General features: G+C 41.8%; 2 protein-coding genes and 1 long non-coding RNA gene across 10 annotated transcripts in view; 1 reads left to right on the top strand and 2 right to left on the bottom strand.

The window, feature by feature from the left end:
• Positions 1–1,012, bottom strand: part of THADA (THADA armadillo repeat containing) — a 165,657-nt gene extending 164,645 nt beyond the window's left edge. For 2 of the 5 annotated variants that reach the window (XM_087773897.1, XM_087773900.1), the window contains exon 1: positions 967–1,010. The gene's annotated coding sequence lies outside the window, so the exon portion shown is untranslated. The other 3 variants (XM_087773899.1, XM_087773898.1, XM_087773901.1) reach the window with 3 other exon arrangements.
• Positions 1,013–8,116: 7,104 nt separating this feature from the next.
• The window catches only part of PLEKHH2 (pleckstrin homology, MyTH4 and FERM domain containing H2), a 55,890-nt gene continuing 37,993 nt past the window's right edge, over positions 8,117–26,013 (top strand). For 3 of the 4 annotated variants that reach the window (XM_087774269.1, XM_087774270.1, XM_087774273.1), the window contains exons 1-2: positions 8,981–9,975; positions 12,659–12,788. In XM_087774269.1, the coding sequence (XP_087630395.1) occupies positions 9,899–9,975; positions 12,659–12,788 (207 nt within the window). In that variant the 5' untranslated portion in view covers positions 8,981–9,898. Of the gene's footprint in view, positions 8,204–8,980; positions 9,976–12,658; positions 12,789–26,013 lie in introns of those variants that run through there. The other variant, XM_087774272.1, reaches the window with a different exon arrangement.
• LOC148053237 (uncharacterized) overlaps positions 8,866–26,013 on the bottom strand; it is a 59,064-nt gene continuing 41,916 nt past the window's right edge. The window contains exon 4 of the long non-coding RNA XR_015708129.1: positions 8,866–8,989. This is a non-coding gene — a long non-coding RNA (uncharacterized LOC148053237). The remainder of the gene's footprint in view (positions 8,990–26,013) is intronic.

The raw sequence follows: 26,013 nt of genomic DNA on the forward strand, positions 1-26,013 counted from the left end.
TTCTTCTTTAAGGTTATGGCAATTTAACATGCGCCGCAGTTTCACTGGCTTATGAGCTTGTTACCACAGAACAGCTGAGGCTGGGAGGGACCTCTGGAGGTCATCTGGTCCAACCCCCTGCTCAAGCAGGGCCACCTGGAGCCAGTTACCCAGGACCACGTCCAGGTGGCTTTTGAATGCTTCCAAGGAGGGAGACTCCACAGCCTCCCTAGACAACCTGTGCCAGCGCTCAGGCACCCTCACACCACACCTGATGTTGAGAGGGACCCTCCTGTGCTCCAGTCTGTGGCCGCCGCCTGTCCTGGCACCGGGCACCACAGAAAAGAGCCTGGCTCCATCTTCCTTGCACCCTCCCTCCGCAGGTTCACATACACTGCTAAGATCCCCTCATCTATTACCTAGGCCCAGCAGACAGTGATTAGAAAGCATAACTCCTTTTATTTCCTTCTAAAAACAGGCAGCCTCAGCCCCTTTCCCCCGGCAGCGGGCACCGCAGCGCGCCGGTGCCCGGGGGGGTAACAACCCCGCCAGCCAGCCCCGCCAGCCCGCCAGCGGCCGCAGGAGGACGCGAGCCCGACCGGCAGCGCCTCGCAGGCAGATGCGGCCCGGCCCCGCCGCCGTGCGAGCGCTTCACCTCTCCCTGACGGCCCCAATAACCCCGCGCCCCGCAGCCGCTCCCAGCGCGCCGCCGGGGCCCCGGCCGGGCCGGAGCAGGCCGCAGCCGGCTCAGGCGCAGCCCCCGGGGCCTCCGCCCGCCCTGGCGGCCTCGCGGCGAGCGGCAGCGCGGGCCCGGTGCGCAGCGGGCCCTGGGGAGCGGGGGGCCGCGGCACCGGCACCGGCACCCGCCGGGGGAAGCGGCGGGGCTGCGGCTGTCCGCGGGGCCGCCGCCACGGAGGCCGCGGCGCGGCGCGGGCCGGCAGCAGAGGGGAAGGGCAGCGGCCGCCCCTCACCCGAGCGGAGACTCACCCGCCGGCGCCGCTCCCCTTCCCGGGCCCGCCCGCACCACGTGCCGCGCCGGGGCCGCCCGCCGCCAACCAGGGCGCGGGGGCCGCACCCGGGGCGCTCCCCGCCTCCGGCCCGGCCCGGCCCGGCCCCCCCGCAGCGGGCCCCGGCGCCGCCTCCGGCCGGGAGCGGGCGAGCCGGCGCTGGCGGGGAGCCCCAGCAGGTGCCTCGGCGGCGCCGCCGTGGGGTGGCCGCTCCGGGAGCATCGTCCTCAGCGGCGCTGGCCGCGGCGGGGAGCGGGGCTTCTGTGGACAATACTTGTCTTAACAAAGAGGTAAACCAGGGTGGGAGTCGCTGGCCACGACTAGCTTTCCTGACGTTAAAATGTACTCCTGACTTCGGGAAAAATTGGCGGTCGCTTTGATGTGTCTGGTGATCGCAGCAGCTTGTTTCTCTCTGAGCAACTGCACCCCCCCCCCCAGTTCCTGACTGTCCCCTAAGTTTAGAACTGCAAACGGAGGCTGCGTCCTTCGCCGCCCCATTCGTCATCGCCCTGGCCGCGCTCCGGGCCTCGTGCGCGTCCCTCCGGGGCCACCTGCGTTTCGGAGCCAGAGGAAGCAAGGCCCAGTGAAGCATCCAACGCGAATCAAGCTGCTCTGCTCACAAATTCTTCCTTCCCTCTTTCTTTCCCCTTTTTTCCCCCAAGGAGCAGGAAGAGGTTTGAATAAACGCTTTGCAAAAATCCAAGAAACTTCACTTGAAAAGCGCCCGCCGTTTGTTTCCTCTTAGCCATCTATCCCGACCCTTTACAGCAGTCCCTAACGTGTCAGTGCCTCCACATTTTCTTAAACTGTAAAATAATTAACAAAAACCAGTTAATTTTTTATATACAAGCATTTCATTTTTAGCCAGAGCACATTTTTTTTTAAGTTTTCAACATCGGTGTCATGTGCCTCTCACAACCCCTCCAGGTCCCATATGAATATAATGGAAGCAACAAGTACGTAATTTGCAAGCAATAGACTACCAAATGGGGATGGTCTTTCCCAGGTCCATGAGTTGTATCTAGCAGAAGGGAAATCTCGCACTCATTGCAAAAATGGTTATTGCAAAAGTGGTTATTGTAGAATGCCAGCTCAACGTAGCAGTCATGCTTCCGTTAAGATTTAAGAACGACGATGTTTTGGTAAGGAAAAGGGGGAACACATAACAAAACCCATTCCTTGCCACTTGACTTTCACCCAGCAGTGATTTTCTTAGCAATGGAAAGCAGCCTGAGTCCATAAGAGTCCGTCCAGGACTTTCAACAAACTTCTGGATCCCCTTTTAGCACTGAAGTTTCACAGTACCTTCTGACTTCTGACACGGTAATGGCCAGAGGAACTGAGAAAAGGTTCAACCGTGTTCAACACATGGAAAATAATTTAACCTTTTTCTCTGTTGTTTGGTTGATTTTCCCTCTGGTTTGCGTTCAGCCCTTTCTACGAAACTGACACCATTATTTGGCACTGTGCGTTGCAGTGACCTACGTAAAATGCTGGGCTCTCTCCAGCTCGAAGAGAGGCTGAATGCTCCCATGTGATTTCACCTTCCAGCTAAATCAGACAACGCATCCTCATTTAGCGTAAGCATAGTCTCCAACAAGCTAAGCCAGGTCCCCAGCTCCTTGTGCTCAATTCAAGACCTGCAGATTTCACATTCAATGGGATCCTCTTCCTACAGGTTCCCCAATTTCAGGGGAACCATTTCCAGGGTTGCAGCTCTGTGTATTCTCACACAGCTCATTTTCTGTCCCACCGGGGATAACTTTCCAGCAACTTCCTGCTTTCCAAAGGAGCTTTACTCTCCCGAGTTTTTTCAGTTAGAGGAAGCATCGATGCCAGGGAGCTGTCAGGTAACACTCGAAGAATCCACACTTCATAGTGCAATGTACAGCAAAGAGTCACCTCGAGAAATTAAACCATAGCATGCAAGACCCACACACTAATTGCTCTCTTCTCCAAGAGCGCCATGTTTCCAGTATCCAAAAGAACGTATTTAGAACTGGCTCACATACCACCTCTGAGCAGCTCACCAGCCATGGGTTATTAGGCTGAACTACCTTGAAAAGTGAAGTCACTGTTTTCATCATTTCTGTTCTGCTGGTAAGGAGCAACAGAGTCTTGAATTACTCCTGTCGTGGCTCCGCTGTGCTCTGCCGTGTGCCAGAGATCTTGCAGAGACCAAGAAAGCAATCGCAGTGTTAGAAATTGCTAGGGAGAGACTACAAAACAAACTAGAAAGCACCACTATGTCGCTGTATAAATACATACACACTTTGAACTCTACGGGCAGTGTTCATCCCTACACCAAAGGAATATAATAGGACTGCCAAAGGTGTGAGGTAGGGTAAGAAGGATGGCCAAAGGTAGAGAGGGGCTTCTCTGTGAAGCCATTATCTTCACTCTCAAAGAGAAACTACTGAAATTGAATACGATAGAAATGTCTAAAATCATTTTTCACTATCTCTACAAAAATTAAGGTGCATCAAATGAAACAAGCAGATGGCACATCCAAAACAAAACTAATTATTTAAACCATGGAGCTCATTGTCCTAGGACATTTTGGATCTTGAAAATTACATTTGTTCAAAAGCAGCTGGATTACATCATGGGAGAAAAAAAAAAACAACCAGCAAAAGTTTCAAAACACAAAACTTCTGTTTCACAAAGTCCCTGAACCACAAAGCAACTGGAGACCGGGACAGTATTCTGGGGAAATGACACTGAACTTCCCTGGGCACTGGCTGAGGACGACAGTCAAGCGACTGGATGCCAGGCTAGGTGGCCTCCCGCTCTGACCCGGTACAGCCTTTTTTACTGTGATGTCTGAGCATGGTTCTGCAATTCATCAGAAGGCTTTTTTTAAGTGCTGGATTTATGGTCGCAGACTTTACAGTTCTGACAAATCAACATCCGCCAGTGAAAATCCCTCTCAAAGGAAACACTCTAACCCACACTGTTGGAAACTTTAATGTTTAAGCTATAAATTCTAGTCATCTTGAGCTATGCCTATATCCACTACGTAGAATATTTTATATTTTAAGTTTCTTTCAGAGGGAGATGCTGAGCTTATAATTTGAAAACTCTCAGAAACGGATTATTTAGAGCAATATATAATCTTACCACTCCGTGGCGCCAAACAATTAAAAACAGGTTGTGCTTTTAAAGAGAAGCCATGGACCTTCTCATAAGCCGTGTTTTTCTTATGTAGAAAAAGCCTTTATTAGTAACCGAAGTAACCATAGATTTTTCCATTCAAAAGTACCAAAGCACAAATACTAGAGGCTATTTAGATAAGATGCCGTTTTTCTATCACTGAGAGACAAGCCATAGCCTTCAAAGAGCATGTTGTCCAAAAGACATGTTGTCCAAAAAGCAGATTCTTTGCCTGGTGTGCAATAGCCCAGTAACCACACACTCAGGAGAGACATTGCCTATTTGTTTCAGGTTTGCACAAACCTGGGTGCCCGGCGATCTCCCACAAATCAAGCACACCTTCGTACAAAACTACAGCATATTTATCCTGCTACGGGATCAGTATAAACCCGCTGAAATTTACGCTTATTGGCTAGTGATTAACATTTCATACACTATTGGTTTACTGTATTTAGATTAGCCTGCCTTGCTATGTAAATCAGCATGCATGCTCCTCTCAGGCGTCGGGGGGGGGGGGGGGGGGGCAAGTCTTTTCGGTCCTGAATTGAGTCAGTGGTCACGATCTCCCCTCGCCGCATTTACCTTTCACCCAGTTACTGCAGTTTTATCAGACTTCATGCTTTTCTGGCCACCATCCAGTCTTTGGCGCCAAGATGTTCCCTTTTATCAGTCTGGTAGCTCTTCTTCAAGGGTATAGCCGTCAGTTTTCCACCATTCATTACTGTTTAATACTTTCATGTCTTTTAGCTCCATCCCAAATTCCTTTTCCAAGGCACAGGTGGTTCGTAGCTCTGCTCAGTGGAAAACTCCACTCTCTGCAGGACATCAATGTCATGGTAATAACGTGAATTGAACAGGAATGATCTTTTTCCTTTCCCCTCCTCCACTTAAACAAAACCTTTAAGGCTGTTTTTTGTCAAGAAAGAACAAGTGATACTTTTTAATTAATTTGAACAGTATCTGAAGATGGTCTATTTCTTTCTATCACAGTTTTGTAATTGCAACTAGTATAAACAATATTATGGGAACTTTTTCCCTATCGCAAGTCTCAAATATACATGTCATCCTTTCAAAGAATCCACACAGAAATGACCTTACACAAGATAATACCTAATCGAAGGTTTTGGAATCACAAGATGTTTTCTGGAACGTATTTGCCAATTGTAGACATACATAGCACTCTAAAATACCTAAACTTAAGTGGCTGCCATGTTCATCTATGTGAGAGAGAACCAGAAAAAGCTCCATTTATCATGACGGGGATAAGGTTCTGATCCAGCACGTCAGAATCGCATTCCATGTACTGAGGAAAGTCTTATAACCCCCCAAATTTTACATTCTAGTTGCAGGTTTGACAACAACTTGATCATCTTTGAAATGGAGCTAGGGGCATTATTTTGCCTCCACGCTCTAGATCAGCTTTTTTGCAATACAGTGATCGTAATACTTCAAAACAAATGAGGTTACTGGTTAATAAGACAACCAGAAACTTAGAACTTACTTTCTTGCATTGAAGTCAATTACAGACAGTAAAAACCATACAACACGCACATCTTCAGTCCACACCTAACTCTTTGAGAGAGGCCAATATTCCATGGTGTTTTGACTTTAGTTTACTTCAGTAGTGAGCCAGCTACCGGAGGTGATCATTCCAAGGTGCAAATACCCAGTCTTGCAGTTTGCTTCTACAACGTACTGTGTAGCACTGATATTTTTTGTGTTTTCTGCACATGTTGGCAAGGCTCCACCTTGGGTCTATTATTGCCTGTATGTAACTTCCATCAGTGACAGCAGCAAGGAGAAACATCTCTCTTCATGAGACTGCGCTTGCGTGTACAGTAGTCTTCTAAGGTTATCTCATGTCTTTGCCTTTCCCCCTTGCATTCTAATTACCAAACAAAGTTGCGTTTTGTTCTATGCGCCCCAGTTGTTCTGCCGGTAATTTTATTCCCTTCAGTAACTGAACAGTGATTCTAGCCACCTCTACGTACTTCACAGGTAAGGGCAGTTCAGAGAAAATCCTGAATATCCCTATTCCTTCTTCCAGGATATTTTTTTCATGCCTCTTTACCTACCAGTATCAAGAGCTGAGTGACTGCAGAGCATTTTTATTATCTGAGGCCAAAGAAAATGTCAAGCCACAAAACAAACAGAAAGAAACACTCATTTAGTGAACAGGCTTTGCTCTCCCTCTTGCGGTCTAAGCATGCCATTCACGTAGCACTTCCTTAGCTCAGTGCACTCTGAATTCAAACACTCTCCACAGTCTTGGGTGTATCTAGGGAGAATGTGTCACTACTCAAGGAAACGATATGGCCAAAGTTTAAACACTAATGCTAAATCATTTTGTATAGCATCTGTTAGGAAACGAAGGATGATTTTTATTCTTTTGGCTAAATCTTCTAATCTAAAAAAAATTTTTTCAGTGAATTTGTTTTTAATGTAGCTTGAACACTCTAGACAGGCGGTATCAGGTCAAAAACAATGCACTTCTTGCTATACCAGCAATCATGTTTTTAATATATTTCTCAGTGACAAGTGTTTAAAAATACATGAGGCACTTAGGAAAGTACCAGCAAATGAAGCAGTTTCAGTGAAGTTGTTTGGATACTTTAAGGTCACTTCAAGTGAGTGGAAAATTGGAGGCTGTACTTAACTGAATAGGAAAAAATGAAATTGTGTGTATATCCAGATGGGGAATATTTGAGCTTTTAAGACCTTTTTCTTGCAAACAAACAAAGAAAAATTGCACTTTCACAGACTCACAGATGATTGTGAAAGAGCAGTTTACACAAGACAACTCTGCACACCTACATTAGAAATAAACCCCAGGAGAAGGGTAAAGTGCAGTGTGTTCATGCGCCAGAAGAATCTGTAAAACATCTTGCCTCTCTAAATCATAACCCAAGCAAAATACAATCCCCAAGTCTCAGCCCAAATCAACGTGCCTATGAGGAAGATCCCTGCACGTGTCAGCCAAGCAACATACTAATTACTTTCTCCAAGTACTTTTCAATACTTCAGGCAGTCCTTTAGAAGAGACCGAGAGGGCTGGTTACCCGAGATGTACTCACAGCTCTTTTCAGCCGGAGGGGATGAAGAGCCTGCTGCCAACATGCCTCACCAGCACGGGCACCTGCTGCTTCACCCCGTCTCGTACCAGTATGAGGTGTGTCGTTACCTACTGGACACGGCAGGTCTGCAAGGCCCGTTCATCCCATAATATCCCCACCATTACCCTGGGGGCTGCGCAGTTCCAACCCTTGGGTATACACTTGACAAGTGACCTTCCACAAAAGCCGAAATTTGCATCACTGTAAGCTCCAACGTTGGACCTGACGAACTTTAGGACAAGCGGATGCATCTTCCTAACATGGTCTCCCCTTCAGAAATACACACGAAGTCAGAGGAAGAATTCCTAATTCACGAAGGAACCTAAGAAACGGGGAAGGGGGTAAGGCAGGCCGTCCCTTCCGACGAGGGGAGCGGGGGGAGGCAGAGGCTGGCGTGCGGCCGACCCGGCGCTGCGCACGCTGGGATCCCCTCCGTGCGGGAGAGCCGCCAGGCTCCCGCCACCCTTCCCCGCGCAGAGCGGGCCGTGCCGCGGTTCGGGGGGGGGCGGCCCGGCGGCTCCAGCCGGCCTCCACCCGCCCCCCGACCCGCCGCTCCCGCCCCGCCACCCCGTCGGGGCCAGGGCACGCGGCTGAGGCGGCGGCCGCGGGCCGTCCGAAAGCGGCGCGGCGCGGCAGCGGCCCCGGGAGCCCACCCCGCCGGCAGCACAAGGAGGCCGGGCCCGGCCGCCTCCCGGGAAGGGCCCCCCCGGCGCCGAAGCGCTCCCCCCGCCGGCTCCCGTCGCCGCCGAGCCGCGCAGGCCCCGCCCGGGCGCCCCGCCGGGGGCGGCCCCCCGCTCCTCAGTGGCCGTCGCGGCCGTCGCTCAGGCGCCCGCGCCGCTGGCCGCGGGGATGGTGGGGCGGGCGCCGAGGGGCGCGGGCAGCCGCGGCCCCGCAGCGCCCACAGCCCGGACGGCGCCCGGCGCGGCAGCGCGGCGAGCCACGGCCGGCCAGGTTTGACCTCCCTCTCGTTGCCCCCTTCCCTCCCTTTGCGAGCGGGGCCGCGCCGGGCGGGCGGCAGCGCCCGGGCCGGCCGCCGCCTCTGCCCCGGCGGCGGGGCGACCCCGCGGGGCGCCGCTCCCCGGCGGCGGGGCGGCCGACGCGGTGCCCCCGGGCGGCTCCGTCGGGCGTCGGGTGGCGTCACGCGGCGCCGTCACCGCGGAGGGTGACGTTGTGTTAGGTCACGGCGGTGCCACTGACTGCAGTACCCCGGGCGTGCGTCAAGCGGTGTCCCCGCGGCGGGAGAGTGACGGGCTTGAGGTCGCTTTAGGTCCCTGAAGGTCCGGCCTCCCCTCGTCCCCTTGGCAGTGCCGCGACCGTATCCCTGCTATCCCCCCGGAAAGGAAAGCGAGAAGAGCACCACTTCCCAACGAACATGCAAAATTAAGTTCCTCTTAAAATATCTACACCGGCAGCTTTCAGAATTTCACGTGAAAATTAAACATTCGTACCAGTGAGAAGTCACACTGCGACCCTTAAAATTGCTGTCACGGGGAAAAGGCCGTAGAATGATCTTCTGCGCTTTAATGCTGTTTGCTACCCGCATTTGACAGCGCTCTGCGGATGAGCCGTCGGTTGTGCCGTTTCCCTGGGAAGCCGAGCAGGCGGTGGCTGGGTAACCAGCTGGGAGGGGGCAGCCTGGCCCCTGAAATCTGGAGGGCGGTCGGGGGTCTGCGCCCGGTGCTGGAGCGGGAGAGCCCTGGCAGACGCGTTGCTTCGCAGGAACAACCTCATCAATATCTAGGAAGAAGCAGAAAAGCTGTTTGTAAATCAGATTTTGAAGGAAGTTTTAAATAGCGTAGGCTACAGTTCGTCTGAGCACAGAATTATGCAAAATGAGTCAAATGGAAAATAAAGTTACCAGTGTTTCGGCATGAGTAAGGGCCCTGCCCAGCAGCAAACCTGAGAATGACTGCCTTGATTCCCAAACAGGTCCACTTTGTGTCTCATCATTTCCTTTCTCCAGTCCAACCTTTATGGCTCCAAAAATATTTGAAAGTGCCGAGTTTGGGTGGAAGAAAGGGGCCTGAAATTCGAGAGGTATGGTCCAAATGCATTTGGGCTGGTGAATATGTTAGGATGGTGTAGGGCACCCACCACGTACTGCCCACTCCTGTTGAAACAGAAGGACTTACCAAGCTTTCTCCAGCAGAGGAAGGACGTACAGAACATATGGACAGACTACGAAGTGTTTAGTTAAACACAGCATTTTGTTAAAAACAGAGGAAAACACTGGCAGTGGGATAAGGAATATGTAAATTTTTAACGTGCTTCAAAAAGCTGGAACATTGTTCCCTCCTCTCCCCTGAAATGTAATTTGATAATTTCCAAGCAGACGGCAAAGAAAAGGAAATTATATCAATCCCTTTGGGGAGAATGTGACATTCTGACTTCTTGAAGCCTATGAAGAAGTTTATAAACTTGAAAAATGAAAAAGACGAATTTAATCTTTCCAGACTTGTCAAACGTGTCTCAATTAATTTTTGATGACATAATTAGAACTTACCGCTTTAACGTGCGCTTTTTTAGTTTACTTTTCAAAAGATTTTATTTTTAAAGACTCGGGGAAAACGGAGGGCTTTGCGGTGGGAACGGGAGCAGGAAGAAGGGGAGGACTGTGTAGGTTCGACTGCTGATTCAGAGTACTCTATGAAGCCAAGAGAGATGAACTCATTTTTTTCCTCCCTTGGGGAATCAAACAAGAAACAGGAAGTCATTGATTCAAAGTAAGATCATTCACTCCGCAATTGTAAACAGTGCATTAAGTGCCTGTAAATATTTCCAGAACCCATTGGCTTGTTGGAAAATATGAAGTAAATTATTATAATCTCTAACAAACATCCCACAATAAAAAGAGTTATTTTCAAACTTTTTATCTGTAATGTTTATACAGTGGAATATTAATTAGCCTGGACATTGAGAAACGACTTGGCTGAACGCATTGTTCACCGCCAGAAATCCATCTACTCAAATGTTTTGTCTGTTGAAAGACAAGCATTTTTAACTCCACCCTGTAATATTGTGCCCTACGAAAAAGCAAAAATTCTTTCACTACTCGTTCTGTTTGTGTTTTCACTACCACAAACACTGAAATATCCTACTGTTAACCAGATGTTGGCTGAGTTCATCTCTGTCTCATGTAGCTGTAATTAGTCAAAAAGGAAAAACATGATAAAAAATCCTAAATAGGCAGCCTAATAGGAAATTGTCATTCCTCGTTACTTAGGAGAGCAGAATCCAGGCAGTCTGTCCAAGTCAATCTGCAGCTGAAACTTCTGCTTTCTCTGGGAAGTAGGAGAAGCTGGTGCTTGGAAGTGCCACCTTCCTCCCTTGAACGTGGGGACTCTGCACACGGAGAGGGGGGCGAGGATTGGGGACAGGACAACGGTGAGCAACCCGGTTGCCTGACAGTCCAGGCAGCTTTCTGCCAAGCTTAAAAGAAGGGGGGAAATGGTAAAAGACACCAGTCACCCAGAAGGCTTGCAGCTGAAATGATTGTGTGCTTCAAGTTTAGAATTCGGGTGTTGTAGGATGGGCTCAGGAAAATATCTTAATAACGTGCTTAAATCCCAGCGATTCCATGGGGATTCCTGAATGGGGCATTCCTGAATAGGAATGGTTGTAACCTCAGGCTTAACAGCTTGAATCATAGCCTGCAGGACCAAGAGGAGAAGAGAGTCAAGAACGGAGCAGTCACCTTCAGACAAGTGATTGTGGTGATCCTCTTCTTCCTTCTAACTTAAGATATGGAATGAAAGGAACAAAAAATTAGGGTCTGTGAAAGGAAAGAAAGTTTTGAGACAGTGAGAGTTTTTCACCTGCTTACCTATGATGAACTTGAGAGTAATCGGAGACATTGAAAATTTAGAAAGGAACTAGAAAATATTAATGTATCAAAGAAAAGCTAGGGACTTTTTGGAATCCTACTCATGACTTTGATCTCTCTGGTGATGCTTCGCCTTCTCCTTTTTTCTTCCTGGTCTCAGGAACAGTGGAAAAGATAAATCCATAGGTCCTTCCCCTCTAGCTGATGGGATCTTGGGGAAGGAGAGGAACGGAGGCTGCCTCCTCCGACAGTGGCAGGAAGGGCAGTGCTTGAACCCAGGCTTCTGAAGGACTGGAGTAGTCATGGGGAGGGGGGCCTCAAAGGCGTCACTTACTAATCCCTGCTAACTGGGTGAGGAGCTGCAGTACAGAGATCTATATTATGCATGGTTTTCCTGCGTCACCCTCTTTCATCACACTGCAAACAGTTGCTACTTGCCTTTCCTTGTCAGTGTCTCATTGGCCATGACAAAGGTGACGAACATGCAGCATAACTTTATGACTGGTAATATTTTGTTTGTTGTGATCTTCCAGCTTCTTTCCACTGAATGGTGTTTTTATGGCTGTTTGTTATTTCAGAGATAAATTGAATATGTAGGGGGAATTCAAGTTTTATTTTCAAAGTCAAACCTACGTGTTCAGAGCCCTGCAAAGGCCAGGGCCTTTGCTCGCAAGGGAGCTTCTTGGACTGAATGGTTACATTCAGCCATCCACTTACTCTCTATTAAGCTGTCTACAAATAGTTGCAAGACGACAGAGCCCAGTCCTTCTGCTTACACACAGAAGATTTTCTTGGCTTCTCAGACTCAAACCATGATGAGCCAGCTCTCATCCTGAATACTTTTTCCAGCAGTGCTTGTCCAAAAGGGCACTGAGCTTCATTTCCAGAAAGCATTAGCAGTTAAACGTAGATAAATGCACAGATTTGAACCCGAAACGTGTATGGATCGGAGTGTCCTGAGATCTGCAACAGCTAATGTAAAGGGATTGTTTTTCATGTAGGGGACCCATTAGGGACCATTTGCTCACCTGCCTTTACGTTTGGAACCGTAAACCACCCTTGCAACTCATTAAGGATACGAAATTTTAAAGGCAATTTGATTACGCATAAGAATTTTAAAACACTTTTTAAAGAGTCATCTGCCAAACGTTAAACTTGGATGAAACCAAATGTGCTACTAACTCACAGGTAGTTGCACCTATATAAGGCATTTTCTGAGCAAAAGCTCAGTTCTCTACAAGCCTCTTCTGTGGAAGAAGGGATACATACAGTAACTGAAGATTAAAATCCATGATGTGTCTCTGCTTATCAAGGGGAACATATTGCAGCCCCCAAATAATTGAAGACATTAAATTATGATAAAGCTGAATATTATCCACACAGATTTCAGAAATCTCCCAGTTATGATAAGGGCCTTTGTAGACTAATGTACTTTTACTAAGTTTTATGAAACTGTACACGTACAAAATTTGGGGGCATTCTTGAGATATATATAAAATAAGTTAGTATGTATATTAAAAAAAAGTCAGACATTAAATACAGACTCAATTTGACACAGGGATTTTTTCCCTTTCTTTTTCCAGCATAAATATGGCTGAACTTACAGAGCCAGAAGGTACCGTAAACTGGAAGGAAAGATGTTTAACTCTGGAGTCACAGTTAATGAAATTTCGTCTCCAGGCAAGCAAGATCAGAGAATTGTTAGCAGAAAAGGTAGGTCTCATGGTATGAATTTCAATGCTGTATAAATGATTTTATTTGATGATGGGGGCTGATCACATGTCATGGTTTGAGATTACAAGTACTGGGATTTTTTCAGGAGGAAAAAAAAAGCATTTTAAAACAAAATATATGGAAAACAGGTATGTTTTAATGCTGTGAAAGAATTTCACACGTTAGATTTGCCAGCAAGAAATGTTCATTTTCAAATAAGAACACACTGGCAACTCTGCCGCAGAGAAAAATATGTATCCAGTAATCACTTTTGCAACATTCAAGTTAATATTTAACACATTTTCCAAAGTATTTAGGATCTGATTTAAGACACAGAAATCACTGGGGAGAAAATCCAGAAGTATTATTTTTCCCGATGTTCCTTACCAAATCATATAATTTACCAGACTTGTTTTTCCTATAATAAGACATCTCCAGCTATGGCTCATCATATTTGAAACATAAAAAAAACACCATTGTATTTACCTGGCAATATTTTCACAGAACAAGGCAATTAAAAGCGTACAAGGGACAAAACATTCTAGAAAATCTTTGGGACTCTGTTATCATGAATATTGACTTCCATGAATTTCTAGTTAAAAAGTTATTTTGTCAAAACTACTCTCTTCTTCCTAGAGCTAAATTTTCCATCAATTGCTCCCCCCAAAAAGAAAAATAAAATTCAGATCCTTTTATAGTATGTTAGAGTGATGATACTTTTATTTTATACATTTATGTTAATATTTCTCTTTTGTGAACTTATCCAATCTCTCTTTGAAGCCATAAATACATTTAGCATCCACATTTAGCCCTCTCTGAATCGTTCCCATTTTACTATATTTTGGTGGGGCCCAGAACTAAACAGTATTCAAGCAGGCAAAATGTATTTTTGTATTCATGAAGGACCGTGGATGATGTACACAGTTATGTGCTCCATTCCTTTCCTAATAATGCTTAACATTTTGTTTTATTTGACAGCTAAATTAACCATCAAGTATGTTTTCATGGAGATATCTATCTTAATTCCAGGATCTTACTCAAAGTCCCTTAGATTTCTATGTTACACATCATTTGTTACTTTATTGACCAATCACTAAATTCTGTAAGGACCTTCTTGTAAGTCTTTCTAGTCAGAAGGCTTCTATTATCCTGAATAACAAAATACCATCAAAAAACTTGGTCGTTTCACGGCCCAATACCCATTACCAAATGGCTATGATTATGCTGAGCAGCATACGCCCTGAACAAATCTCTGCAGATCTGTACTGGTAGCCGCTGGTCACTGTGGGAAGTAACCGATCACCGACTATTTTTATTGTTGAGCCAGTTTTTTAATGCATGGAGGGACATTCCCTTTTACGCTGTGGCGGTTTGTTTCTTTTAAATGCTTTCCAAATTCCAAATAATTATATAAATCAGATCTCCCTTATCTGCAGCCTTGGTGATCCCCTCAAAGAACTTCAATAGCTTTGTGAGCCAACACTCCTCTTTGTAAGGGCCACTTTGACTCTTCCCTCATCTGTCATACTTATCCACGTGCCCCCTAATTTTGCTCTTATAGTTTCCACTAATTTGCTTACTACAGACATCAGACTTACAGATCAATAGTTGGTTCATCCAGTTCTCAACTGAATATCGTTTGGCAATTTGTTAATATTCATTTCATCTCTTTGTGCCCTTATCTCTTCTATAGAGGTACAAAACGTTAATTTGAGATGGAAAAAAAATTGGATAAAGAAATTTATTATTTTCTGGATTAGACTTTTTTCATTAAGTAGGTCTTTTTTTTATTAAAATGAACATGAAAATTTACAGCAATGTAAAATCATTGTGTAATAATACTAAGTTCCGCTGGAATTTTATTTTTACAGTTAGTACTCCAAATAGCTCTGCTTTGGCATGACTGAAAATATTGCTGTCAGAAAGCAGTGTAGTTGAAAACTCTTTAATTTTTTACCCAATCCTGCAATTTTCCTGGATGGCAAACTCTCATTGAACAGGTATGGCAGAATTTTGGATTTTGAAAGTTTGACCAGCTGTACAAATGCCATCCTTTGACATTTCATTTACAAATTAAAAAAAAAGGAAGGCTCCTTGTGTCCTTCATTCCAGTTAGCAAAGCCCACAGGTGAGTTAATAAATCATTATCATCGGTCTTGGGGGAGAACATCCACCAAAGAGGACAATACTGCCTACTGTAACACTCAGCAGATTATTGTTTGCTTACACAGTCGGGGCTGTTAGATGTCATATCTCTTTCCTGTCTCTTTACCCCATTTGGATCACTACCGTTCGGGATGGAAGTCAAGTGGCTAAGCACTGGACATGACTTTTCTAGGGACTTTCCAGCAGCCCTAACTACCATGTTTCATGCAGCTGCTGCTGATTATAGTTTTGGCAACCAAAAAGTTAAGATTCATAAACAAGCACTTCACAAAACTATCTGAGTTAAAAAAAAAGATTTTAGAGATTTGAATGCTTTCTATTTGACTTTTCACTTTGTTCCTTTACAGTTTGCATTTACAGGCTCTTAACTGCTAGAAATGTCCTCTTAAATTAATAGAAATGTATGCATAATCGTATAATTTCAGAAGTCGGCATTTAAAAAAAACAGAATAGGAGGGATAAAATCACAAATCTTCAGCACTGTGCCTGAAACAAAGCATTCAAAGGAAAATTACTTATTCTCTCTCATCTGTGAGAAACATGACTCCAAAACAGATTAAAAAATCCTAAGAACTTGTCATGGTACTGCCTTGTTGTTTTAGTTTGCCTTAGCTTTCTCAGAAATTTTAGAAAAAGTGAAGTGCTTACAGGAGGTAAAAATGGGAGAAATATTCTCTACTGAAGACAACGGGTCCAACAAGTGTCCAGTTGGGATAATTTGATAGATCACTCTCCAGACCACAGCATTCGCAGACTTCATGAAAAATGATCCTTCTCCTCACTTTGTCACTTTGACTTTTTAATACGAATCTTTCATTCATAAACTGGAATTCAGTGGGGACATGCGTCAAAGACTGGTCTCTGAGCTCAACAAAATTAGACCATATTAATCTGCAGATTTATCAGTCTTGCGCTATTCAAACCCAACAATTTTCAAAATGGGCACTAAAGTCTTAGCTGTATTTATTTGTATGTTGGCTTCATTTGTAACAATCCAGTGGTTATTTTTCACATATTTTTATTTTTAAAATTCCAAATTATACAGACAATTCTCAGTATTTGTAAAGGGAAAGATGCACTCACACTAGTTTGAGATTAAACTGCATGGAATTGTTACTCAAAAATATATTTGGGAAAGAGCAAAAAGTGAATAATTAAGACCTGATCGGCCAATACTTGATGGGCATCCTCATACTAATGACGAGAGGAGAATACAGCTGATGTCAGTCTTTATAGGTACTTTCTAGATTTGTTACCTGTTATAGAATAAAACAAATTTGCAAAGCACACAAATATTTCTCAACTCTTACTTTGATTAGCACAGGCCTTTATTTGTGGTTTTGTTTATAATCATCTCTATGCTATGAAATGTGTACTAAAACATTGAACAATAGCACCAGACAGCGTTCTACTTTAAAATAGCAACAGAAATCACAGTACTATGGCATGACAGACGTAAAACCCTCATGGGTATTGAATTATGTAATTGTTGTAGAAAACAGAGCAAGAGTGATATTGTGACAAAACAGGTGGTCTCAGCAGGAAGGTAAGAGAAATGAATTGGTGGTAATTCTCCAGTCTTCCTCCTCTGCGTGTATTTGAGAGGTATCTCTTCAAGACAGTGAATCAGGAAAAGGAGTTTACATCATATTACACTGTGTGTATGACCTGTCAGAAACTGCCATTGGGTTTTTCCCCTTATATTTGTTCTATAACTTAGTCTAAAACCAGATTTTAACAAGAGTTTGCTTGAATCTATCCTTTTTCAATATTTGTGTCTGTGACCTATGTGTTTCTGTAAATATATTTGGGCAGTGGATTAACTGAGATACTTTTCTTATACACTGGAAATCAAATACCTTTGCAAAAAGTTGTTTTATTTAATAGTGCCCCTGCAAATAAATGAACACTGAACATGGGAAGTCTTCAGTATATTCTTCTAATAGATGTGTTCTAATTTAAAAAAACCCAAACTATTCACCGGGTTTTGTAAGTCCAGCAAACACTCATCCTTGAACCTCAGTGGTTGAGGAGTTCAAGAAATTTGCGTTATAAGTGCGTTTCAGCAGTACGGCTACCAGCACTTTAATTTTGTAGTGAACTTGTGGAGAAAAAGAGAGAGGAGCAAAGGAATAGGCAATGTTTTCAGAAAACTAATCCATTCACTGTTCTTTATTTGTTTGGGGTTTTTATTTGTTTTCATTTTGCCAAGTAAAGAGTCTATATTTATAAATCTAACATGCAAAGAAAGAGCCCTTGTTGGAGTTTTAAGCAGAAGCTGCTGCTGTAAGTGGGAGAGGTCTTTACAGGAATTTAAGGAATGATGTAGAAAGTATCCCTAGTACGCCAAATTTAGGATGGCTGTGGAACTGAGTTTTAAGTAGAACCATTTATTTTATTGCAGCTTGAGTCTTATGCATATGAAGACTTTACTAAAAAAACCTTAATTGACTAAAAGATTACAGTATTCTACTGCAAGTTTAGCTCCTAACTAGCATTTCATTTCGTAGGAAAAGTTGGTGACCCTCATTCTTTTCATAGTAAGTACATTTTTCACCTAAAATATGTGTGCAACCTCAGGTATAAAGTTAATGTTTTCCCTATCACTAAAAAACCATTTTAGTAGAAGAACTACATAGCTGTGTTAAATTTCCTCTTGGGCAGCCGCCACTGAATTTCTTTTTCATCAGACCCCATAAGGACTGAATATGGCACTATCCCAAATGTTGCATTATGGGCTGTCCAGTAATACTCAACATTCACATGAATGTTTCCAGGTTTGTTTCCTTCAGAGCTGAGGGTCGTTATTTTATGCTTTGAATGATTTTCAACAAATATGAATGATTAAGAGAGAGGATTATTTTCATATATGTATTGATTTGTTTGCTTTTAACCTTCCATTTGGATATTCTCTGTATACATGCTCAGCTGGCAACCGAGTGTGTACCTGACAAATGCAATAATATTTATGCTTTCTGTACAGATTATGAGAATCGAATGATAACTGATTTTTAGGCCAATACCAAAATACTATTTCCAATATGTTGCAAAGCGTAACACATTCCTGACTTTGTCTTACAAACCAACAACTAAATGCATGTCCTACTGTTATTTTTATTCATTTCACAGGCGTATTTATGGCATGTCATTTGACATTTCAAAATGAAGCAGATGGAGTGTGTTTTGTTATCTGTGGCATGACAATTTCAAGATTAATGTTTTCAGAGGAAAAGTCCATGATGCATTTGACTTGTGCAGTGATTGCCAATATATAAATTGTAAGAAAGCACAATGAGTATTTCCATTTGCATTCAGAGGATTATGAAGGCTAAAAAGGAGCAAAACACTGTAGTACCAAAATTATTAAAATGAAGGTTATTTTTCAGTATTTCAGTTGCTCTTAAAAGACTTCTTGTCATGGAAAATAATTCAGATGCAATTAGGAAGATACAAACAGGAGAGTTAAAGAGAATAAAAGTTAAAAGTTTATATGGTTAGAGTCTTAGGTTTGTTTACGCCTTTTTAATACCTATACCTTTCTCCCTATAACTCTATTTCTATCCCTTGTCTAAAAGTTTATGCCATACCTTTTTATAACAGTGGGGATTTTTGTTTGTTTCACTGTTTTTTGTACATCTTAAACCTACATTCTAGGGAGGGTGAAGATGGAAAAAAAAAAAGAAAAAAAGAGAACTGAGGAAGCAATAAATCAGGTGTTCTTATAGAGGCCAGGCTGTGAAATGGCATGAAAGAGCACAGCCCTTGCCGTGAGGCCAGAGGATGAATATCTTTCCTCTGGTGGTACGGAGATGAGGGCATCCGTACTATTCCAGCCCACCCGAGATGGGTAAGTGGATGGAAGTTGCGGAAGCTGTGATAGTGGGCAGGCACCTGTGCAGATCCTTAGCCGATCTAATATTTGTTTAGCATTTCACTTGTAGGAGTTACAAGATGTTTTATCTCCATTTTTTGTGGCGGAAGCTCTTTTTGCACTTAGAAATCATGCATTTAATTTTCATTCCCTCAGAGAGTATTTTCAGGCTTTAAATATCTGTTGTCATGTCTTCAAACTTTATTATGCTGCCTTACATATATTTCTGGAATCTCTTGCTCCATTACCATTTGTGTTTCCTAGGTGTCCTATACACTTTAATTTCATTAATAAATTCAGTTTCAGTCAAGTTTTCAATTTTTTAAACTTTGGCAGTCAGTGGTAGCTTTGATTCTTAAGTCATCACCTCTCAGGCAGTAGCATGGAAAAAAGGCCTCTTATTTCAGGTGTTCATGTTGTGGCTCTAATCAGAGCTCATAATTCAGCGAGACAGAAGTAGCAGAATTTCCACAATTGCAGTACAGTGATCAAAACAAAACAAAGCAGGCAGCTGCCTTTTCATACAGATGAACAACCAGTTGCTGATACATTTCTCTTTTCATTTTAAGCACTATGTGAGACTTCTTTTTCCATGCCCGCCAAAGTGCTTTGGTACATTCTTCCATCTTGCTAAACAGTATCTTAATTTCTTCCAAGATTTTGAATGTTACAATAATGTCTGTTTGTGCCAAAGTGGTGGTCTGCATAATTTGTATTTGACTGCGTCTCTGCAACTTAACTATCAAGACAAGATGTCAGTTGGAAAAGACGACAGCCAGAAAGAGTGAAAGTTCCTAATATTTTACCAGGCTTCGGAAAGTCCTATGACTGACATTGGGAAAAGCACAATTATTCAGCCAACATTACATGCTGCTCATTTGACCTTCACTACACTGCCTCCCGAAATCCCACTGCTGAATTTAACTTTTTAAAGTCTGTATATTTACTGGCAGCTGTCCTAGACTACTAATTCTGGAAGAGTTCCCTCCCCGGGCTTTTCTGTTCCAAATTTTTAATTTATATAGTTTCCAGAAGAAATCATTAATTTTACTATAATGAACTCAACTGAAATGTGAAAGATTGCTTTTTCATATGTACTTTTCACACATTTAACAAGCACTAGGAAAACCTTTTGAGCTAAATAATTATTCTTTTTTTACCTGTGGTAAAACAGGTCTCATGTCACGGAGACTGATAAAAATTTTGAGCCTGATCATTTTGGAAACTGAGCAGATGGGGACTGATAATTTTTGTAGGTTTCATTTTGTTCCGAGGAAAGGCTTTTGTGCTAAACATAGTTCATGCGAATGAGCTGAAGAGCTAGAAAGGAGAGTTAAGAGAGACTTACAATTAAGAAATGCCTTTTGCCTAACTAGGAGAGCAGTGCCAGAAGTTGCTGTAGTTAGAAGTGGACAGGATTGTGATTCTGCACGTCAAGACAGTAGAACTACTAGCCATCTTCAGAAGAAGCAGGAGTGTGTGTATATATATACATGTGTGTGTGTATTCATACGTGCATATATATATATATATATAAAGTTGGTGTCAAAGACCTAAATTGCTTTTACACTCCATATTTCTGACCATGATTGGGGCAGAGAAAAAGAGATAATCCCTGTGGTGAACAGTCTGAACAGAGAAAGAGAGAAAATGAAGAGCAGGAGTTGGTTAGATGGCAAATCGGCAGAGGAATAGTTGGCACTGCTTTGTTCATGAGAAGAATTGTAGCCTTTTACGTTTTAATTGGTATTAAAAATGGAGAAGACAGGAGAAGGAAAAAATGGGAGCGCACTGAAAAGTGGCAGCTTGCGAGCTGCCAGCTCGTGAGCACTAAGCTGAGTTTTGCAGTAGTCATAACCTAGGTGGGCATTCAGGTGGGATCTGAAGGAAAAATAAGGCTGTAGCTTTTGGGATACAGATAACTAATTCTTTCATCTGAAGATTTTTTTTTCATGTAGGAAATAATAACAAACAGTAAAATTCCATATACTATGAACCAGTAAAATAGTGAAGAAAATTCACCATGCTTGATCCCTGAGTCGCCTAAGGAACATTTGAGCCCCATTAAGATTTAGCCTTTAGCATTAGCCCTTTTGGGGAGATCTATGACAAAAAGAAGACTGGGTTCAGAAAGCAGTTCTTCATTTTGATGACTAAATCCACACCATTGAGAAATATTTTTATAGGTTTCATCTTGTTATAGGGAAAAGCTTTTGTGCCAAAAGTATTCAATTTCATTTTTTACTGAAGGCATATTTAATTTTATAAATATAGGTAGGTCTGAAGTATCACTTCCTAGATTTATGAGACAAGATGAATTTCTGTTTATCAGTTAAAATGCAAAGCTCTTCTATAAAAGATAAGTCTTTCTAATTATTATGTTGCCTTTGGGATAAAAAAATCATACAGTAAAGAACAAAGTATATCTTACCCAAAGCATGTGCTAATTCCTTCTTCACAAATTATCTTATTGTTTATTTTTCCTGTGAAATATTAATATCTTGATTTTACACCTCTATTCTTTAGTTGTGTCGTCCCTGTGGCTTAATTGGTCAGGTCATATTTTAAAGTTTGTTGTAGTTTATAAAGATTTAGCACTGTCCTTATGGAAGATACATAATACGTAGAAGAGAAATCAGTGTAAAGCAGAAGGAATAAAGTTTGAAAATATGGATGGAACATACCCAGTCAGCTTTCTAATAAATGAGTTACAGAAGTAGGAGGAATATTACTGTGTTTTCCTAAGCTAAACCACCAGAAGAGAGACCTTTTTGTAAAAAGAGTAAGTCATGCTTCTAAAACAGTTTTGCCATTGCTTTTAACTAACAAATGTATGCAAGGCTTTATAGATGTAGAGATTGGGCATAGGATATTTTAAAACATGAAAACTGGTGGTCATCAAAGCCACCGACAAACAGATTACTTGCTTTTAAGCAGTACTGGCTCTTTTCTTAAGGAAATGCAGAGATTTGTTGAAATACTTGGGTTTAAATATAGGAATATAGAACCAAAAGGGGAAATCTTGGTCACATGCAGTGCTCTGGAATAGCTGGCAGGCATATTCTTGAAACCATTTATAAACTTATCAAGCACCACATAAAAAGTCAGATCGTTTGCATGTATAGCTTCTATTAGAAGGCAGTTCCAAAATCTTTTTTAGTCAATGTGGAAAATGAGGGTCTTCTAATTTCCAGCCTCTGTTTATTCATCACCTGTTTATATCTGCTTGCACCTTTGAAAGACAGTTGTAGGTGTGTTTATCCCTCACTTGCTTCTCCTGTTTGTTTATTTATAGAAGCAACCCTATCCCCATGTTTCTTCAGTTTTGGTAAGTCCTGTGTGATGTGAGGACTGATAGTTCACTAAATCTAAAAACGGACAGATTTAGTACTTTTCTTTTTACGTGGAACGCTATTTTTCAACCACAGATGGTTTAGGCCTTTTTTCAGATGAGGAAGAATTGAAAAATTGAAATGCAAGCAAAAAAGCAGACTCTAAACATACTGTTCTCAAGTCACTGGAAGTTCTGCACTTAATCAATAGACAGGCTGTATTTCTGCTTTAGAGACGTCAGGTTTTAACTCCTTTTTCCTTTTTGAAAACTCTGACCTATTATCAGCACGCTTTGAAAGGCTTACAGAGAAGTGATGCTTTTCGCTCATTAATGGCCGTATTTTTTCCTGTATTTATGTCAAAAAGATTTCCAGAAAGTCTACCTGATACAACTGTGTTGTTTATAATATTAAAAATTAGGAGTCCGTGTAGTATGCACTGATTATAATGTGAATTTTAAATGTGAATGGGACAAGTTATTATGTTGAAAATTGACTTGGTTGAAAACTTAGGTCTTTGTTCCTATAAATAACATACATTTTCAGATCTCAAAAAGGAAAGAATTCCAACAATTTTTATTTTTAAAAAAATTTCCTTTAAAATTATTAAATAATTATTTCAAATATCAGGAAAATTATCAATTTAGTGCTGTAATTTCTCTCTAACGCACGTTACAGGAACAATGATCTGTATATGTATGTATATAAATGAAAGTGTATCTACACATACATGCATACAAATGGAGTATTTTTTGAAATTTATGAGTCATGACTTTTGAGTTTATACCCTTTGGCGCAAAAATAGATGTGATTTCATGCAATACATGTTCTAATAAAATTAAAATTTCTTTACTTGCACAAAAATATATGTTGAACATTTCTGAATACAGTCAAGAAACTTCCAGGTGAACTCTGAAAAAGAATCGCTATATGATTTGCTTCTCTGTTGTAAAAAATTCCCAGTGGCTGTGTGTTGTGTTTCAATGTTCAGACCTCCAAGGCAGTACACCTCTTTGTTTTTATTGCTGCCATGTTTCTTCAAAGCATTCAGTATTTATTCACATGTGGCATTTCTCTGTTCGTTGTTTGAACAAAAATAGCTCAATTTGATGAGTGTCAGATGTAGAGCAGTTATTTCCTTACTAAGTTTAAAAACAAATCTGTTTCTAACAATAGATCTTATTTTCCATAATTCAGATAATAGATGCAGCGTGCACTAACACATTTTCTGAAAATTGTAAGAGGATTTTTACACTCAAAAGGAGAAGGAGATTGTGCAGGTTGAAGTAGCAGTCTGTTCTTCTGTACCTATGTTGATATTGTTCTTTAGTCAGTATGTGTGTATTTTTTGTTCATGGGCCTAAAACATTTATTCTTTATATTTAAGACTGTAAAACCAAAAGCAGTATAGATATACATATATATATATATACACATATATAGATATATACAGGACACCTCTGAATCCTTAATGAATTGTGGAAAGAGCCTGAACTAATCATAGATGTGCATGACAAGAATATTCCTTACAGGAGGTTTGTTGAACTAGGGCATTATTTCAAGTTATTTCATTCAAGACATGGTAGAAAATTAAGCTTAAATATACTTCATGTGACAAATGTTATCAATGACATGCTGGCCCTCCATGTGGCCAGCTTGGGAAGCCAGCTTTATGTCTGTTGATACTTTACAGACTGTAGTTCATTCAAGAAATGTCTAGCCTAACAGGTGATATATACCGTGTAATTCCAGTGATACCAGTGATTTGCATAGATGTATACAGAAAGAAGCTGGTGGGACAGAGGTCTGGTTTAACAGACTTTTCTGGTTTTCAAATCACTTTCTGTATAAAGTCAGAGCTGGTCATCAATATTCCAGTTGCAGCCATAGGTAAAAGTTCTTTCTTCTGCATCTGTAAAGCATACTGACCTTTGCCTCCAAATGTGGATATGGCTACAGTTACCTAGCACTTCCATCGTCAGGTTAAGTTTAGGTATCATTTACCTTTTTTTTTTTAATAATTTGAGGATCTTAAGCTATCTATCCATGGTCTGAAATTGTTTTCATAGTCACTGGGTAAAGAGAATGTACCATTGCATTTTATTCTTGAGGAGTTTGATTTAAACAATTAGCTATCAGTCCACTCACATAGTTTCACCTTTTCTCTACCTCTTCTCTCTCTCTCTGTAATGCTGTGATCATTGTTACGAAACCTCTTACTAACTTAAGAAGAAGGTTTAAGGGTAGGTTTTCTTTGTGAAGAGAAATCCTTCCCTTGGAACTAGTTCCAGTCTTTTGCCCAACAAGTTTGATAACCTTCAGAGTATCCTAAAGCAATTATTTTTTCTCTTTAACTTAACAGGCCTATAGAGTAGCAAGCAGTCAGAGTACAGATGTAAATCTCATTTTTCAGGCAAAACCATTATGTGGATTGGTTAGATATTATTTATGCAAATGGGAAAAAATTACATATTTTTAAAGTTTCATTATTGTTACAATAGACACTGCAAAACAAACCTATATAAACTCTAAATAAAGGGAAAATCAGGACTTATTTAGTAATTGTTATGTAGCATCAGATTATTGAAATGCTGGCCAATGTAACTGTAATAGAAGTGCTCATGTTTGGTAACTATGGTATTCCATTCTTGCTGAATAATACAGATTGCTTTTTTTTTAACAGGAAACTCCTAAAATAAATTGAAGACCCTTTAGAAATTTTCCAAATAAAATCTCACATTTAGTTGTTGCCAGGAAGCTGACTGACGTATCCGTATTGTGAGATCACCCAAAGCTTCTTAGCATACCTTCTTGAAATAGTTAACTCTTACAGAAGCAAAAATAAACCTTGTACTTCTATTTTTAACCTCTGACTGCTATTTTTCTTGGTAATTATTCTCTCAGCTCCTTTGGCTCCTAGCTTTACATTTAGCTTAGCAACAGCTTTATTCAAATCATATTCTTTGTCCCAGTAGTCTACGTGAACATATTATTATGTTCCTGGTCCTGTGCAACAGTATATAGTCCTAGCAAGGGGTGCACTGTACAGTTTCAGTGAAGAAACACGGAAGGAACGTAGGTCTGTAGTGCACTGTATTATCCAGAACTCAAACTGGGTAGAAGAGCAGCACTACTGCTTAATGCTTGTACAGTGGTTCAGTGATCATTAGATACCGCTCGAGAGACTAGTTGTTTTCAGGTTTAAGCCGAGTCAGAGCTAGTTGAGCTGTGCTGGCAGCTGCATAGTGCTTTTACTACAGTGGAATGTTAGCTGACCACACATTCAGAAATATCCTCGATTTCTGAATCCCCAGCTCACTAAAGAAATGTCTTAAAAACGATATTAAAGTGAGCCTTGTCAATCAAACTTCTATTTGAACATAAAACCAAAAAGACAGATGGAAAGTAACTTTAGAATTCAAAATTCTAAAAATTAAACTCAAAATCTCAACATGAAGTTGTACAAATATAAAATTAAATACACGTGACGAGAGGAACAATGAAGGTTCATCTCCTCCTTGTCCGTCTGTCCAGACTGTTAGGACTTGAATGACTGGGATGATAATTTCCTTAGAACTGTTCTTGCAAAACAACTCACTGGGGACCCGACCATAACTATGTGTATTGTGAAATGTTTGTCGCTCTTGTATCAACAGTGTGTTGCGGTATTATGATGTAGACTTTGGGTTTTTATATCGTATGAGAAAGTACTAGAAGGTCAGTCACAGCTTTTTTTTTTATGTTAGTGAAAACTCATTTTCTCCGTTTTCAGTTTTTGATTGATAGAAAATGATGACTCGGTTGTCCTTGTCTGGATGAGGTGCTAAAAGTACACAAAACTGTTTCATGTGATTGA

Source organism: Nipponia nippon, unplaced genomic scaffold, assembly GCF_047370975.1.
Source record: "Nipponia nippon isolate SJK-2023a ecotype South Korea unplaced genomic scaffold, ASM4737097v1 scaffold_4, whole genome shotgun sequence".
Classification (NCBI taxonomy): domain Eukaryota; kingdom Metazoa; phylum Chordata; class Aves; order Pelecaniformes; family Threskiornithidae; genus Nipponia; species Nipponia nippon.